The sequence below is a fragment of the Heterocephalus glaber genome, unplaced genomic scaffold (assembly GCF_053883595.1).
Source record: "Heterocephalus glaber isolate CG9 unplaced genomic scaffold, H.glaber_assembly_v1.0 deba00000621, whole genome shotgun sequence".
In the NCBI taxonomy this organism is placed as follows: domain Eukaryota; kingdom Metazoa; phylum Chordata; class Mammalia; order Rodentia; family Bathyergidae; genus Heterocephalus; species Heterocephalus glaber.
The window spans coordinates 5684779-5700430 of record NW_028258153.1 but is presented as its reverse complement, the minus strand read 5'-3'; the positions used below and the strand labels follow the sequence as shown (position 1 = coordinate 5700430).

Genomic DNA, 15652 nt, shown 5'->3' with positions numbered 1-15652 from the left:
GACTTAGCTCAGTGGTTCTGCCACCTGCCTTGCAAGCATAAGGTCCTGAGTTTGATCCCCGGTAGCAAAAAAAAAAAAAAAAAAATCTCAAATAGAAAACAGATCCTTCCCTGTTCAGTCTGAAATAGTAGCCAGCCCCATGGCTAACTTGCTTTGTGTTCTTCACGTGCTATTGCTGTCTGAAGTTTTATTGTTTGTTTGTTATCTGTCTTCCCCACAAAAATGTAAGCTCCTTAAGTGATCTTTCTTGTCCCCACTGTTTCCCTGGCCCTCTGCCAGTGCTTGGCATGTACCAGGCACCCAATAAATATTTGTTGAAGGATACAAGAGTGTCAACTGACTCTTATAAGTTGGATACAGTAACATGTTTAAAAACAGGGCCTCTTTAAACTCTGTTTTATATAAGATACTCACTTGCCTATAGGTTGGTAGAGTTGGTGATGCCTAGGCCAACTCTGAGACGCCCAACTCCAAAGATGTAGGAAGACATTTAAGAGCTAAACCAGAGAGCTGTGGGCCCAGTAGTCCCAAATTCCTCCATCTGGATAATAATTTCAGAGGTCTCCGGCTTCAGGGACCCGTCCAGTTGGAGGCTTGGCTTGCTTACCTTCGATGGGTTGGTTGGCTCTGTCTTCTTTCTGGGCCTCCTAGCTCCAGAAGAAAGAGAGATGAGTTCTGGCTTTGAAGATATCAGTACATAGCCAAAGACAGAATTAGCCATCTGGAGATTCTGGGCCATTCCCTGTCACACGAGTGATGAGTCCCCCATCTCAAAATAACTCTCCTACTGCTGGCCACAGTAGCTGAAATTTCACATTAACGACTGCTTCTTGGATAGAGTTGCTACATGAAATACTTTAGTTGCTCGGTCTGGCAGTCCTACTCCTGGTTGTTCCTCTCTGGAGGAGGGAGTGGAGAAATGTGTGGCTTCCAGGTGCCATTAGGGTCCATTGGAGGCTCGTGGTCATGTATCTGAAGTCAGAGCAGTCAGCATAGTTCTGGGACTGGGTAGTTCCCTTTTCTTTCCTTCTTTCTTTTCCCTCTCCCTCTCCCTCTCCCTTCTTTTTTTTTTGTTTGTTTTTCTTGTTTGTTTGTTTCTTGAGACAGGGTCTCAGTTATATAGCTCAGGCTTGCCTCAAACTTGCGATCGTCCTGCCTCCGATCGTCCTGCCTCCGCCTAAGTGCTGGAATTACAGGCATGTACCTAAATGTTCTGAGTTTTTCTACAGTCACTGTATAGCTGAGTGAAAATGGGCATAGAGTTAGTGAAGAAACACGTTTGGGCAGGTGGTGGGTTAGTCAAACAAAGATGATAGCCAGGTGTGGTGGCACACGCCTGTAATCCCAGCACTCAGAAGGTTGAGACAAGAAGATTACCGAAAGTTCGAGGCTGGTTTGTGCTACCTAGTGAGTTCAGGGCCAGCCTGAACTACAAGGCCAGACCCTGTTTTAAAAAACAAAACAAAACAGGGCTGGAGGTTTAGCTCAGTGGTTCCATTGCCTGCCTCGCATGCGCAAGGTCCCGAGTTCAATCCCTGGTACCAAAAAAACAAAACAAAACAACAAAGATGCTGAGGCTAGAGGGAGGCCAGAGAGTTGAGGGATATGCAAGGCAGTGGTCCTGGCTGGTTATGGAATTAAAGTCTGGGAGAAAGGAGATAAAGACCTAGGAGGGGCTTTGGAACAGTGAATACTCTGCCACACGGAAAAAGAAGCAGAGCCTGAGTCTCAGATGATTCTTAATTCCACCACTAATGAAGCCCCAGGTGACCTTGGGCAGGACACCAGAGACTTCAATTTCCTTTTCTTTATCATGGGAACGGGAGGGCCACCTTGTCTACCTCACAAAGTTGCTGAGGAAGAGATAAGGGGCATAGTTGTCCAAAGAACTATGATGCTAGAGATTTAACATTTTTATTTCAGAATTTTGTCTAAGGACATAGGGAGACTCCTGGGGGGACAGAAGGCAAGGCTGGTGCAGCTGTGACCTGTAATGAACCTGGGGGAGACATTTAAGAATAGTCCTGAGACCCTGATCATCAGTCTGCTTTGCAGCAATCCCAGCCTAAGCACTCAAGGTTTGTCTTCACCGAGCCTCACAAACTGCCTCTTCCCATTCTGTAGATGAGAAAGCTGAGGCCAAAAGAAGTTAAGCACTGCCAGTCAAAGTAACGCATGGCTGTAATCCCAGCTACTGGGGAGGCTGAGTCAGAAGGATTGCAAGTTCAAGTTCAGCCCAGGCAACTTAGTGAGACCCTGTCTCAAAATGGAGGAAAAAAAAAAAAAAAAAAAGGAAAGGGCTGGGGATGTAGCTCATTGCTAAAGTGCTCCTGAGTTCTATCTGAAGCACCTGGGGGTGGGGCTTAACTGCTTATAGGTATTAGACCTGGGGTTCCCTATTAGATTCTAGGTACCTCTGTTCTAAGATATTCTCGCTTTCTGCCCAGAATTCCCCGGGCTTGCTCTCATGCTGAAGGACTCATTATTTCTGGATCACTGCAGGTCTCTGTCTCACCCACACTCCACTTCCAGTCCTTGCCAGGCCCAGGGGGTAAGGGTGGTGCTGGAGTTCTGGGGGGTGTGAATTCTACACCCTCTCCCACCTGTGCAGGCCAGGCTGCCACCACAAAACGTGACCGTGAGCCTCCTCTGCCTACCCCACCTGGCTCCCCAGTTTGGGCCCTGGCCCAGCACCTGCTGCTGCTCTGTAACCAAGCCAACAGGCCAGCCCCCAACCCCGCCCCACGGGCTGTTTCTTCCCCCACCCCCAGTCACCAGACCAGAGAGGGTGAGGGAGGCCACAGATCCATCCCAGGCTCCTATCGAGTGAGCGCAGACCCACAAACAGAAGACCCCAGCCAGGCAGCGTGGTGAGCAAGGGTGGGGGCCCAGTGGTGCCGGGGGGTTGCGAGGGAACCCTGTGAATCCTGCTGTTCATGGGGCTCTAGTATGGGGGGAGGAGAGGGGAGATGAGGAGAGAGGAGATCGGAGATCGATAGAGACTCCCAGATGGGACTGTAGCCCCCAAGTGTGCTGGTTTGGGGCACATGCCCAGAGGGGTAGGGGAGAAGCATGGTTATCAGGGGCGGGTCTGAGAGGGCTCTGAGTTTTGGGGTGGGGTGGGGGTAAGCAAGACTTGAGCAGAAAGTGAGGCTGCTTTCCATGCTGGCTGAGTCTTCAAACCCTGGGCCCTGCCCAGGTTCACTGCTGGGCTCTGGTCCCCCTCCCAGCTGTGGGACAAGTCTTAGAAGAAGCTCTGCTCTTTGGCTTCTCCCATGGCCCTGCCTGTTTACTGCACCTTTGTCTGCACCTTATTTCAGTCACTGAGTCAGAGAGGGAGGGAGAGGGAGAGGGAAGAAGAGGGTGGTGCTCCTTCCATCTAGAGCTGCTGCGCTGTGCTGCTGGCCAGGGAAGCAGCAGGATTGATAGCTTCAGCGGTCTCCCGGTCATGCAGGACAGAAGAGCAGTTTAGAGCATGGTTGGAACCAGGCTTTCCCCATTCTGAAAATGCCGGCTTTTGCTCATAACCTTGAGCTGGTTGCTCAACTTTGAACTGTTAGTTTCCTCACCTGTAAAATGGGGGTAATAAAAGTACCTAGCTAAGGGGATTGTTGTGAGGATTAAATGAGATAATGTATGAGAAGTTCAAGAAGTACACAAAATAGTGCCTTGTATCTAATTAGTGCATCCTAAATAGCAACTAAACAACATGGCCTGCCAGGTATTATCATTAAGAAAAAGGAGCCCAGAAAGCTGGAGTAGCCTACGTGGGGTCATAGAGGCCAGATCTGTGTGACTCTACAAGCTGAGTTCTTTGTCCCAAACATGCTGCTGCCTAGGGTGAGGCATCACTTCCTAAGAGGTCAGAGACACCTTGTGTAGGTGGCAGTTCCGGGGACCAGGACGGTGTCTGGTTGATGGACAGAACCTGGGCAGGCTCAGAGGTGCAGCAGCTGGTGCTGGTCTTACCAGGTGCTGGGCACTCCAGCCAGCCCTCCCTCCTGGGGAGTTTCAGAGTCACCTCCTCCCTAAGTCCCTCCCAGCTCTTATGATGCTGGGGTGTGGGGTTGGGAGCTGGCAGGGGTGCAACAGGCCTTAGTATGTGTCAGGCAATGGCCAGGCACCTTACATGCGTCCTTCCCTCCAACCCCCACAGTATTCCTTCTAGGAGGGGTTCTAATCAACCTCATTTCACAGGGAGGACACTGGCTCAGCAGGAGCAAGGAAGTCACAGGTCTGGGACATAGATTGCTTATGGATCAATCCCAGCCATCTAAAAGTTATAAGTTAAGGCCTTTTTTTCATGTTTTTATTATTTATTTACTTAGGTTTTTTTGAGACAGGCTTTTGCTATGTAATTTAGACTGGTTTTGAACTTGTTATGTAGCCCAGGCTCGCCTCAAACTTGCTGCAATCTTCCTGCCTCTGCTTCCTGAGTGCTGGGATTACAGGTGTGTGCCACCACACCCAACTGCTTTATATATATATATATTTTGGTACCAGGGATCGAACTTGGGACCTTGCGCTTGCAAGGCAGGCAGCAGAAACACTGAGCTAAATCCCCGGCCCTGCTTTATATATTTTTAAAAAGTCAGTGATGAAGGGCCGGGGATTTAGCTCAGTGGATTTGCTGCCTGCTACGAAAGCACAAGGACCCGAGTTCAATCCCCGGTACCAAAAAAAAAAAATGTCTGTGATGTGTTGAATTTATGGGGAAAGCATCCTCATTGAATTCTGAAATATTCCAGAGAAGCCGAAAGGTATAAAAATAATAGAATGAACATCTGTTGACAAATTTGACAAAAAAAATCCCTCTCCTCCTGCATCCACTGTCAGAGAGAACCATTACTCTAAATTTGGGGTGTGTGTGTGTGTGTGTGTGTGTGTTTTCCTTGCTGTCTTTTTTTTTCTGTCAGTTTTTTGAGACAAAGTCTCATTGTAGTCCAGGCCAGCCTTGAAACCATTGTGTAGCCCAGGTGACCCTCCTCAGCCTTCAAGTGCTGGATTATAGGCATGCAAGACCACACTCCAGCATCCCTTGCTTTCTTTATCTCTGTAATGACTGCCCTTGTTTCCTCCACCAATGACACCCATTTCTTTCTGAGCATGGCTATGTTGACTATCACACTTTACCATACTCATCTGATCTCCTTCATGCTCCTTAATTAAGATGCTTAGTCACTGAACAAAGCTCTATAACCTCAGATCTGCCCACATCTGCTTCCCCCAGAGTTTTGTCCCTGGCCCTACAGCCAATGCCTGTGGATCCTCAGTGGCACCAGTAAGTGCTTAAACACAGGAGGCTGGGCAAGGAACAGAGTCCAGGAAATGATGCTTAGCCAGAGAACCACTCAAGGAAAGCAGGCAGGAACCCTGTCAGGCATGATAACACCCTTCTTTCTAAGGCTGTTCTCTGACCTTTGCCCACTTGGTGTGAATACATCTCAGTTCACGTGGGGCAAAGCATGCTGGGAGCTGTACTGCTTAGAACATGAGATTCAATCATATAGGCAGATGCCCAGTGACAAGACCAATAGGGGAGGAGATGACTCCTTCAACACCTTCTTCAGTGAAATGGGCTGGAAAACATGTGCCCCAGGCAGTGTTTGTGGACCTGGAGCCCACTATGATTGGTGAGTGCTGATCAGTCTCTGCCATAACCTTCTCCCAGAGCAGACAGAAGTCCTACTTCAGAACTGCAGAGCGCTGGAGTTTGTGTTGCAGCCAATTAGAACTCCAGTTGGAATCCAAGGAAATTAGAATCACTGTCGCTCAGCTGTTGAGCCCTAAGGCTGTCCCACATCCCTTTCCATGTCATTGGTTGCAGTTCCTCTAAAGTAGAATCTGGGGCCTGGTGACCCCATTCCCTCCGGATACCCTGGGGGTTGGGAGCTGGACTATAAGGGAGGTGGGGCCCAGAACTCTGCCCATTGCAGATAAAGTTTAAATGGGCACATACAGCTAGCTTTTCCACCCAGAGCAGCTCATCAAAGGCAAGGGAGATGCTGCTAATAACTATTCCAGGGGCCACTATAACATTGGAAAGGTGCTCATTGACCTGGTGCTGGAATGGATTTGGAACCTGGTAAGGGAAGGCTGAGTCTTGGGTAAAGAAGTACTCTAGAGGGCCGGGATTTAGCTCAGTGTTTCCACCACCTGCCTTGCAAGTGCAAGGACCTCAGTTCAATCCCCGGTACAAAAAAAAGAAGTACTCTGGAGACCAGACAGGAATGGCAGCTTCAGCCCCTGGAAGAGCCTCCTGAGCAAGGGTAGGGACTTGTACTAGTGAGGAAGGGCCTTGAATTCTGACCTATAGGCCTAGCCTGAAGCCAGTATCTTCTTATCGTCTATGTCCACTGGCCCACTATTAAGAAGAGTAACCCGAAGTGCAAACATATTGGTGGCTTGCCTGGCTAATTTATGGCATTCCATAAGTATTTCCAGAATACTGCCTTGTATTGCAGGGACATGACCAGAAGACTCCATGAAAATCAGAGGTGTCAGGAATGCTAGGCCAAGGCGCTGTGACTGACACTGGCTTCCACCAAGGATGGTCCTGGATTGCTGATCTCAGCAGAGAAGCCCTGCAGAAACATCTGAAATTAAATTGGGGGGCATGGGTGTGAGCTGGGCAGAGTTGGCAAGTTGTGATAACAAAGATGACTATGTCACTAGATTTAAGACAGCTATGTGTGAAAGGTCTCAGGAGATTATAGAGAAGAAGGGGACAAGGAGGAGAAAGACAGGCCCTCTCCATGCTCATCTCTTGTGCTTATGGAAAAGTCTTCCAAGGATTTCATGAAGCTTTTGGATCCTTCCTGTTTATCAGCTGTACTTCACACCATACATTTCTCATCCTCTTCCCTGAATAGGCTGACCAATGCACAGGGTTCCAAGGATTCCTTATCTTCCACAGCTTTGGAGGGGGGAACCAGCTCTAGCTTCACCTCCCTCCTGATGGAGCGGCTCTCTGTTGACTATGGCAAGAAATCCAAGCTGGAGTTCTCCATCTACCCAGCCCCCCAGGTGTCCACCGCTGTGGTCGAGCCCTACAACTCCATCCTGACCACCCACACCACCCTGGAGCACTCAGACTGTGCCTTCATGGTGGACAATGAAGCCATGTATGACATCTGCCACCGCAACCTGGACATCGAGCGCCCAACCTACACCAACCTCAACCGCCTCATCAGCCAAATTGTCTCTTCCATCACCGCCTCCCTGCGCTTTGATGGGGCGCTCAACGTGGACCTGACAGAGTTCCAGACCAACTTGGTGCCCTACCCTCGCATCCACTTCCCCCTGGCCACCTATGCGCCAGTCATCTCCGCAGAGAAGGCCTACCACGAGCAGCTGTCGGTGGCAGAGATCACCAATGCCTGCTTCGAGCCTGCCAACCAGATGGTGAAGTGTGACCCCCGGCACGGCAAGTACATGGCCTGCTGCCTGCTGTACCGCGGAGATGTGGTGCCCAAGGATGTCAACGCCGCCATTGCTGCCATCAAGACGAAGCGCAGCATCCAGTTTGTGGACTGGTGCCCCACGGGCTTCAAGGTTGGTATCAACTACCAGCCGCCCACGGTGGTGCCTGGGGGCGACCTGGCCAAGGTGCAGCGTGCCGTGTGCATGCTGAGCAATACGACCGCCATTGCTGAGGCCTGGGCCCGCCTGGACCACAAGTTCGACCTGATGTATGCGAAGAGGGCTTTTGTACACTGGTATGTGGGAGAGGGCATGGAGGAGGGTGAGTTCTCAGAGCCCAAGGAGAGGGATTATGAGTGGCTTTAAAAAAATTTTTTTTTTGGTACCAGGGATTGAACGTAGGACCTTACAATTACGAGGCAGGTGCGGTGCCACTGAGCTAAATCCCCAGCCCCTGGAGAAGGATTATGAGGAGATAGGCATGGATAGTGAGGAGAGGGAGGGAGAGGAAGAGGAAGGGGGTGAATACTAGGAGATCTTGTATATCTTTCTAAATAAAGTGCTGTGGCCTTACTGTCTCCTTAGTGTTTTCTCTTGGGTTCTCCTCCATGAGAGAAAGGAAGCCTGAGAGGAAGGAAGCCTGGTATCTTAGCCTGAGCTCCCTAAGAGGCAAATCTGATTCTAGATTTCATTAGAGTGCAATTCCAGGGAACAGGATGGGAGCTAAGGAGAGTAGAGCAGGGAAGGAGAGCAAATTCACCCCAGAGAAGACGCAGCTGAATGCAAGTTGTCTTCCTTACTTTTCTTGTTGCTGAGACAAAATACCTGACACCCAAAGATAAAGGAGGAAAGGTTTATTGTAGCTCAGTTTGTAAAGGTTTCAGTCCATAGTTGACTGGCTTCAAGGCAGCAGAGGAGAAACAGTTCATGGTAAAGCAGGGCAGACAGAAGCCAACAAGAAGCAAGTGACAGAAGCAGCCCTCTTTCTGTCCCTTACACGGTGAGCCCTCAATTTATGAACATTCAAGTTGTGAATTTTCACCGCTATGAATGGACCCCACTTTTTTTAATGCTTTATATTGTATATTTGTGTTAAAGTTGTATAAGACTCACTTTGTCAGACTTATGAATGAATCTGATTTATGAACATTCGCCCTGAAGGAAACTCATTTGTAAATTGTGTATTTAAGGAATTCTATCCAGGCTACAGGCCCTTAGGGTGAGTAACACTCACACTCAGGGTGGGGCACCATTAATCCCAGCATCACACACCCTAGATCCAGTCACCTCTGAAAAGCCACCCTATGACCTCATGAGGCTTTGAGGGGACATCTAGACACAAGCCATAACACAGGCATCTCGGGACTATCCCTGGATGAGTGGGCAGGTGAGATGAGGCTGGGGAGCTTACATACTGGCTCTGTTCTTGCCTGATCAAGCACCAAGTCCTCTATTCTCCTGGGCCATTCACATTTGGGCTGCAGAGTCCATAGGAAGCTCTGAGGATGGGACAGGGGCACTGTGAAGTTGCCCACTGTGAAGTTGGTCAGAGGAGCCTGGGCAGCTAGGGAACCCAAAGTGATGCACCATAGTGGTCAGATGTGGTTGGTGCTCCCTGGACCACCCTGCAGTCTGGGGACTTGTCTTCTCCAGGCAGGAGTTAGTGTATGGAGAGTCCAGAAGCTGGCAGTGAGATCATAGCATGGCAGCGGCAAAAAGAAAGGGGGAGAAGCAGGAGGAGAGCTTACCTCTCAGTAACCTCTGTCAGTACTCACCACTGTGCACAGACAAGTGACCTTTTCTCAATTTCATGTCATGTGTTACACAAGTGCAGCTTCAAGCCACTGCCAGCCCAATGGCGGCCCTTAAGTCCTTTCATATGGACCTCTTGGAGCCCCTCCTGGGCTGAGGGATGATGGTCTAACGATTGCAAGTGTGGGAACTAGGGCCACCCCCACCCCAACCTAGCAGACTGAATTCTCAGGACCACAGTCATCTCTGTCCTTCCTGCAGTCCCCTTTTTCCCGGCCTTTTCCAAGATGGGGGGCTGGAATGGCAACCCCAAAGTCAGCAACACCAGGAAGCTGCTGTCACCCCTCAGGCTGGAGGAACCAAGGTATGAGATGCGATACCAGAGCCTTGGAGCTGGAACTGCAGCAGAGCTACCCAGAGGGGGCAGGCGGGACCAAGGAGGAACGTTTGGCAGGCATCAGAGCCAGGGAGGAGACACAGCTACAGTCTGGGAAGCCATTTGGAACAAGAGGGAGAAATTTCCTGGCTTCTTCCTCCTACCCTCAACCTCCAGCAGTGGCTCCCATCAGCCGAGCCAAGGCAGAAGGCAACTGGCAAGGGAGCCCAGGACAGAGGGCACGAAGCCCTGTGAGACAGGAGGGAAAGGAAGGTAGGGAATGGATCTTAGAGAAGGCAGGCAAAGCACCAGCACCTACTCCACTAGCCCAGTGCTAGGATGCCATTCAAGGAGGGACCCTCCTCATCTGGTCCCCATCACCTGTCCCTGTCACTCTTGTCCCAAGGACTTTGTAGGAAATAGAGGATGGAGTGAAAGCAACAGAATCGTGGGGGGAGGGTGTAGAGAGGAAAATGGGCATCTACACCCCAACGGCTTCCTCCTTCTCTGGGAATTATTTATTCAGACAGCAAGTATTCTCAACTCTTCTTTGAGGATTTATGCTTAACGGGTTCTGTCCCCAGGAGAGAGGCTGCCAGGCGTGCGTGTGTGTGTGTGTGTGTGTGTGTGTGTGTGTTTGTGTGGGGGTGTGGGGCAGGAGTAACTTAATTCAGAGAGTAGGTCTAGAGGCTCATTTTTGCTGACTAGCTCAGCTATATCTTCAATCTAGTTTTTTCCCCCACTAAATGGGCCAAATTTCAAATCTCCATCTGTCTGACTCTTGTATCTTTCTCTCCTTTACCTGGTTTCTCACCTGGGAAGGAGAGAGGGGTAACTTTGGGTGCCCTTAAAACCCTCAGAAATTGTTGTAATTTACTAACATTATGCATGAGGCCCTATGCATATGTTATCTTTTCTCCTACTTTCCTTCTTTTTTTTTTTTTTTTCAGTGCTGGGGATTGAGCTCATGGCCTTGCACATGCCAGGCAAGTGCTCTACTCCTGAGGTCCATTCCCAGCCCTTTTTCTTACTTTATTTTGAAATACAGTCTCATTAAATTGCCCAGGCTGGCCTCAAACTTGCAATTCTCCTGCCTCAGACTCCCAGAGTGTAATCCCTGAGATCACAGGTACACACCAACATCTTTGGCTTGTTTCGCCTTCTTTTCTTTTTGTTTCACATTAATTTTTTTTTGTACTGGGGATTGAACTCAGGACCTTGTGCTTGCAAGGTAGGTGTGGTGCCCCTGAGCTAAATCCCCAGACCTAACTTTGTTTTGTTTTGAGTACTGGGGATTGAACCCAGGGCCCTTGCACTGAACTAGGACTCGGAGCTGGGACCATAGCAGGACAACCCAGAGGAAGCAGGTGGGACCAAGAAGGGAAGGAGGGATATTTGACAGGAATCAGAGCCAGGGAGAAGACACAACCACTGTCTGATAATCGAGAGAGGGAGGGAGGGAGGGAAGGAGGGAGAGAGCGAGAAAGATGAGAGAAATACCTGGGTCTTCCCTTCCTCCCACCCTCAGTCTCCTCAGCCTCTTTTTAAGATTTTTCAAAGTTTGAAACCGGGTCTTGCTGTTGCCAAGTTGCCCAGACTGAGCTCAATCTTGCAATCTTCTTGCCTCCGCTTCTCAGAGTTCCAGATTTACAGGCATGCACCACAATACCTGGTTCATCTTGTATATTCTTGAGGTATATACAGTTATTGTACCCACTGGAATGGAAGCTCCTTGGGAACAAGGGCTTGTTCCTCACTGTCCTACACACAGCACCTTGCATGTTGCCTAGTACATTAAACACTCAGTATTTGTTGAGGGAACTCACTCCATTATTGCCTATTTTATAGATGTGGAGTCTGGCTCAGAGAAGTGATGTGACTTGCCCAAGATCACCCAGTCCGTAAGTGGAGGAGCTGGGCTCCAAATCCAGGTGTGCCTGAACTGAAACTCTGGTTGCTACCCTCCTTCCCTTGGCCCCACCCTCCTGCCACCTTGTTCTAGGAGGTCCTCAGACACTACCTCTTCTGGCCTGTCAGGTAAGCAAAGCCCAGACAGTGACTCAGATGTCTCCAGGGCATGACGCTTGACACATCCTTGTCTGGCATCTGTGATGAAGGACACCAAGGCAGGGGGCAGGGCCCCAGGCTCTGGGACAGAACTGGGGCAGAGGCTACTTTGGGGACAGATCTTGGGGCTGTCAGCGCCCTTTGGAGAGGTTCTCCTGACATCTTATATGAGCAAGAGAGGTGGGAATGTCACCTGCCAGGATGGCTGGGAATCCAGAGAGCCAGTCAGTTCCCCTCCCATCTGCTGTATCAGCCAGCCCACCCTAGGTGCTGCATCTTCATCTCCATGCAGACCCCACAGGGTTGCCCCTTCTGGTAGGCACCTGTAGGCCTGCCTGGGTTGGATTGGGTGTGGGTATGAGGAGGTGGCAACCCAGACTTCCTGGGGCAGCTGGGAGTGCCACCCAGCCCGGCTCCTGGGGACGCCCTCCGTGCAGGAAAACCCTTTCATCTCTGATGCTTCTAAAGCCAGGGTACAATTACCTCCTGCACACAGGGAGACAGGTTCCCAGCTTTGGATCTCACTCAACAAGCTTATTCCCTCACCTCTGCTGTGTCAGGAATACGCAAAGCTGTGTCCTCAGCATTTCCTCCTTCTGGAAGCCAGGGCTAGGGCTCCGGCTGGCTCAGTGTCACCATTCCTTCCAGATTAGGTCACAGCCTTCCAGAACCCATCCCACCTACAGCAGGGCTCCCTCCTCTGGATTCTCCCAGCCCCCTCCATCTACCTGTGTCACTGTCTGGCACTTGGCATGGGCGGCCATGTACAGTAGCACATGGCTTCTGGGGAATGTCCTAGTTCCCAACTAGGTCCTTAGCAATTTTTTATGTGTATTTGAACAGCTGTTATTTGCACATGCTTCAGGATTCAAAAGGTACCCCCAAAAATTTACGAACAGCAAAAATAAACATCCTTCATCTTGTTCTTCTGTTGGCAGGCACCGCTGTTAACATCTACAGATATTTAATGTGTGTCCCTGTATTTTTAGTATATTCTATTCTGCATTTCAATTTTTCATTTAACATTCAATCTAAAAGATGGTCTACACCAGCACATTCCTGTTAGTAACAATATTCCATCATATATAGTGTACCATGGCTTATTTAACCAGTCGGCTATTAATGGGTGTTTAAGTTCTATTGTCTCTCTCTCTCTCTCTCTCTCTCTCCCCTCTCCTTCTTCTCCCATATGGAACTGGGGATTCAACCCAGGGCCTTTGCACTGAGTGACATCCCAGCCCTTTGTATTTTAATTTTTTATTTTGAGGCAAGGTCTCACTAAGTCACTAAATTGCTCAGGAGGGGCTCTCAAACTTGCAATCCTCCTGCCTCAGCCTCCCAGAGTGCTGGGATTATAGGCGTATATCACTGCACTCAGCTTAGGTTGTTTCTAATCTTACGGTATTAAAAAGGATGCTGTGCGTGGGGATATAGCTTAGTGTTGAGGCTGCAGTTCCACCCCCAGTATAGGAGGTGGGGAAGATGAATGGTGCAACACCACACATACTTCATTGCATATATCTATATCTATCCATCTGTCGATCGATAGCTATCTATCAATAGATAGATCTATATATATTCCTAAGTTCTTAGAATTGGAATTGCTGGATCAAAGGCTGTTTTATATATATATATACATATATATATACATATATATATATATGTATATATATATAATTTTGTTGCACTGCATATTTCTCTCTTTAGAAATAATACCAAATTAGCTGCCCTGCCACCACCATTGTATGAGGACACTCGTGCCTACAACCTTGTTCTTATGATATATTAAACTTTTTCATCCTTGTCAATCATTCAATAAGTGAAAGTATTTTGTTGCAGCTTTTATTTACACTTCTCTTGTTGTGGGTGAGACTGAGCATATTTTCATGTGTTTAGAAGCCAGTATTTCCTTTGCTGTGAGCTGTCTGTACCTTTTGGCTATTTACACAAGTACACTGGGGGATGAGGGGATAGCTAAATGGTAAAGCTCTTGCCCAGCACTCACAAGGCCCTGAGTTCCAACCCCAGCACTGGAAAAATTGCATTGTTTGCCTTATTAATTTTTTGGATTTCTTTGTGAACAAAGGAAATTAACCCTTTGTCTGCTACATATGTTCCATACCATTTCCCTAAGTTGTCATTTGTTTATGTCTCAACTAGGTTTTATTTCCCTGCCTGGAATTTAAAGGTCTTTGTGTTCCTATTCTTAATGTAATACCACATACACAGGACGTGCTAGACAAACGTCTGTTGAGATAAGAGAAGTGAGAAGAAAAAGGTAGAGACTTGGAAGATTTTGGAGTGACCTAACCTAACCTAACCCACTCTTTCCTCTTAAACCAAAGCTAAGCCCTCAGTCTTTGGTTCAGTCAAGACTTTTTGTGTGTTTTTTTTTCTTTTGGTACCAGGGATCGAACTCAGGTCCTTGTGCTTGTGCAGCAGGCGACAAAACCACTGAGCTAAATACCCAACCCAAGTCAAGATTCTTGTTGTAAACAGCAGAAATGAACTCTGGCAAATTTTAAAAAGCAAACAAAAACAACAACAAAACACCCCATCCTTCAATTAGCAGATATGGACTAGCACACAGAATCAATGCAAAAGTAAGCAAACAGGCTCAGCAAACAGCAAGACACCAAAGGAAGCTTGCCGGTCGAGCTTGTGGCACAGGGCAGCCTATGTTGGAGACCCTCCTTCCCTCTATCCCCTGCAGTGACGACCTTCCGTCAGTACAGACGTAGAAGCTAACGTTTCCTCTCTCAGACACTAGAGGCCGCTGCAGGCCCCATGGCAGCCACCACCGCGAGATGAATTCTGAAGCACCCTCATCTTCTCAGTGACTTGCCCCAGTTTCAGTCCCGGTTGCTGCACCTGATTGGCAGGCTTATGTCTTTTACTTGCACCCTTAGAGCTAGGAGTCTGGAAGAGCGTCAGCTGCAAGTATTAACGCTTTGTGGCAGATGGCCTGCCTCCTGTTAGGGCCCAGGGGATGGAAATTCCCCAAAGTAGGTGAGAATTCCCCAGATGGAGGCAGGAAGTTCAGATGATGGCAGCCAGGAAAACTGGACAAAGCACACTGCCTTCTGCACACATGCCCTACTCAAGCCCTTGTCTTTGATGAAGTGTTCCTGGGTCAACCATCCTAGACTCACATGACCATTGCTCCTTGGCCCAAATGTGATGCTGGAGAGGTTTATACTGATAACTCCTGTTATATACCCTGCCTCATGTGACTTCCAAACAACCATCAGCATTGTCTATACAGTATTTAGGGAGAAAAACCCAACTCCTCAGAAGTTTCCCTAAGCCTAGCAGCACCAGGTTGCAAACCCAGGTCTGTTTCCAAAGCCCTAGGGTTTCCCAGTGGGTTATACTAAGGGATGCCAATCTTTTCAAGTTCCAGCTCAGATAAGTCAGAGCTTCGACTGCATTCTTCTTTTACTGTGTTTTTCATTTTTGTGATGCTGGAGATTGACCCCAGGGCCCCACACATGGTAGGCAAGGACTGGGCCATATCCTCCAGCCCTCACATTATTCTTTATATATTCTGGCAGCATGAAATATAGAAGATCCTTGTGGATTGGCTGAATGATACTAAGTAGAGTAAATTCTCTAACTCCTCCCTTAGGAGGTCTGAACTCAGGACCATTTTGAGGTGGAAGGGGCTGGTCAGGATCAGCTTGGGAAGAAAAGCCTTGAATCCCAGGTATTTTCTTTTACTGTCCTCTTTAACCCACCTCTCCTAATGTGTCAAAACTGTCACCAAGATGTTTGCATCTGTTCAATATTTAATCATCCAATAGATATTTTGGCTATTGCCCTATATATATACTACTGAAAAAAGGGATTTACAGTTTAGTGGGGGAGGTGAATAGTAATCAAGTAAGCGGACCAACCAGTGCTAATCTGTGGCTGTGACCGGGTGAGGAAGGAAAGCCACAAGATTCTATAAAAGGCAAGCGTGACCTACTGAGGGAAGCGAGGACAGCCTCTTTTGAGGACCAGGGGCTGCAGGAGGGATCTGAAGATGAGGGG

At 48.7% G+C, this 15652-nt stretch overlaps 1 protein-coding gene across 3 annotated transcripts; it reads left to right on the top strand.

Annotated features, from left to right (window-relative positions):
* Positions 1–2781: 2781 nt before the first annotated feature.
* Positions 2782–11583, top strand: LOC101719921 (tubulin alpha-1D chain-like). Of its 3 annotated transcripts, none has more exons than XM_087206028.1 (2): positions 2782–2870; positions 6465–7998. In XM_087206028.1, the coding sequence occupies exon 2, from the start codon at positions 6775–6777 to the stop codon at positions 7786–7788; it is 1014 nt and encodes a 337-aa protein (XP_087062154.1). In that variant the 5' UTR covers positions 2782–2870; positions 6465–6774; the 3' UTR covers positions 7789–7998. The 3 variants fall into 3 exon arrangements, 2 of the variants coding, with proteins under 2 accessions (XP_087062154.1, XP_021099947.2); XR_015449146.1 differs by lacking the exon at positions 6465–7998 and adding an exon at positions 11399–11583 and having other exon boundaries at positions 2785–2870; XM_021244288.2 differs by lacking the exon at positions 2782–2870 and having other exon boundaries at positions 6926–7766; positions 7864–7969.
* Positions 11584–15652: the final 4069 nt, after the last annotated feature.

Excerpts from the sequence above, each read along its gene's own strand:
- LOC101719921 (XM_087206028.1), top strand. The coding sequence starts at position 6,775 with ATGGAAAAGTCTTCCAAGGATTTCATGAAGCTTTTGGATCCTTCCTGT.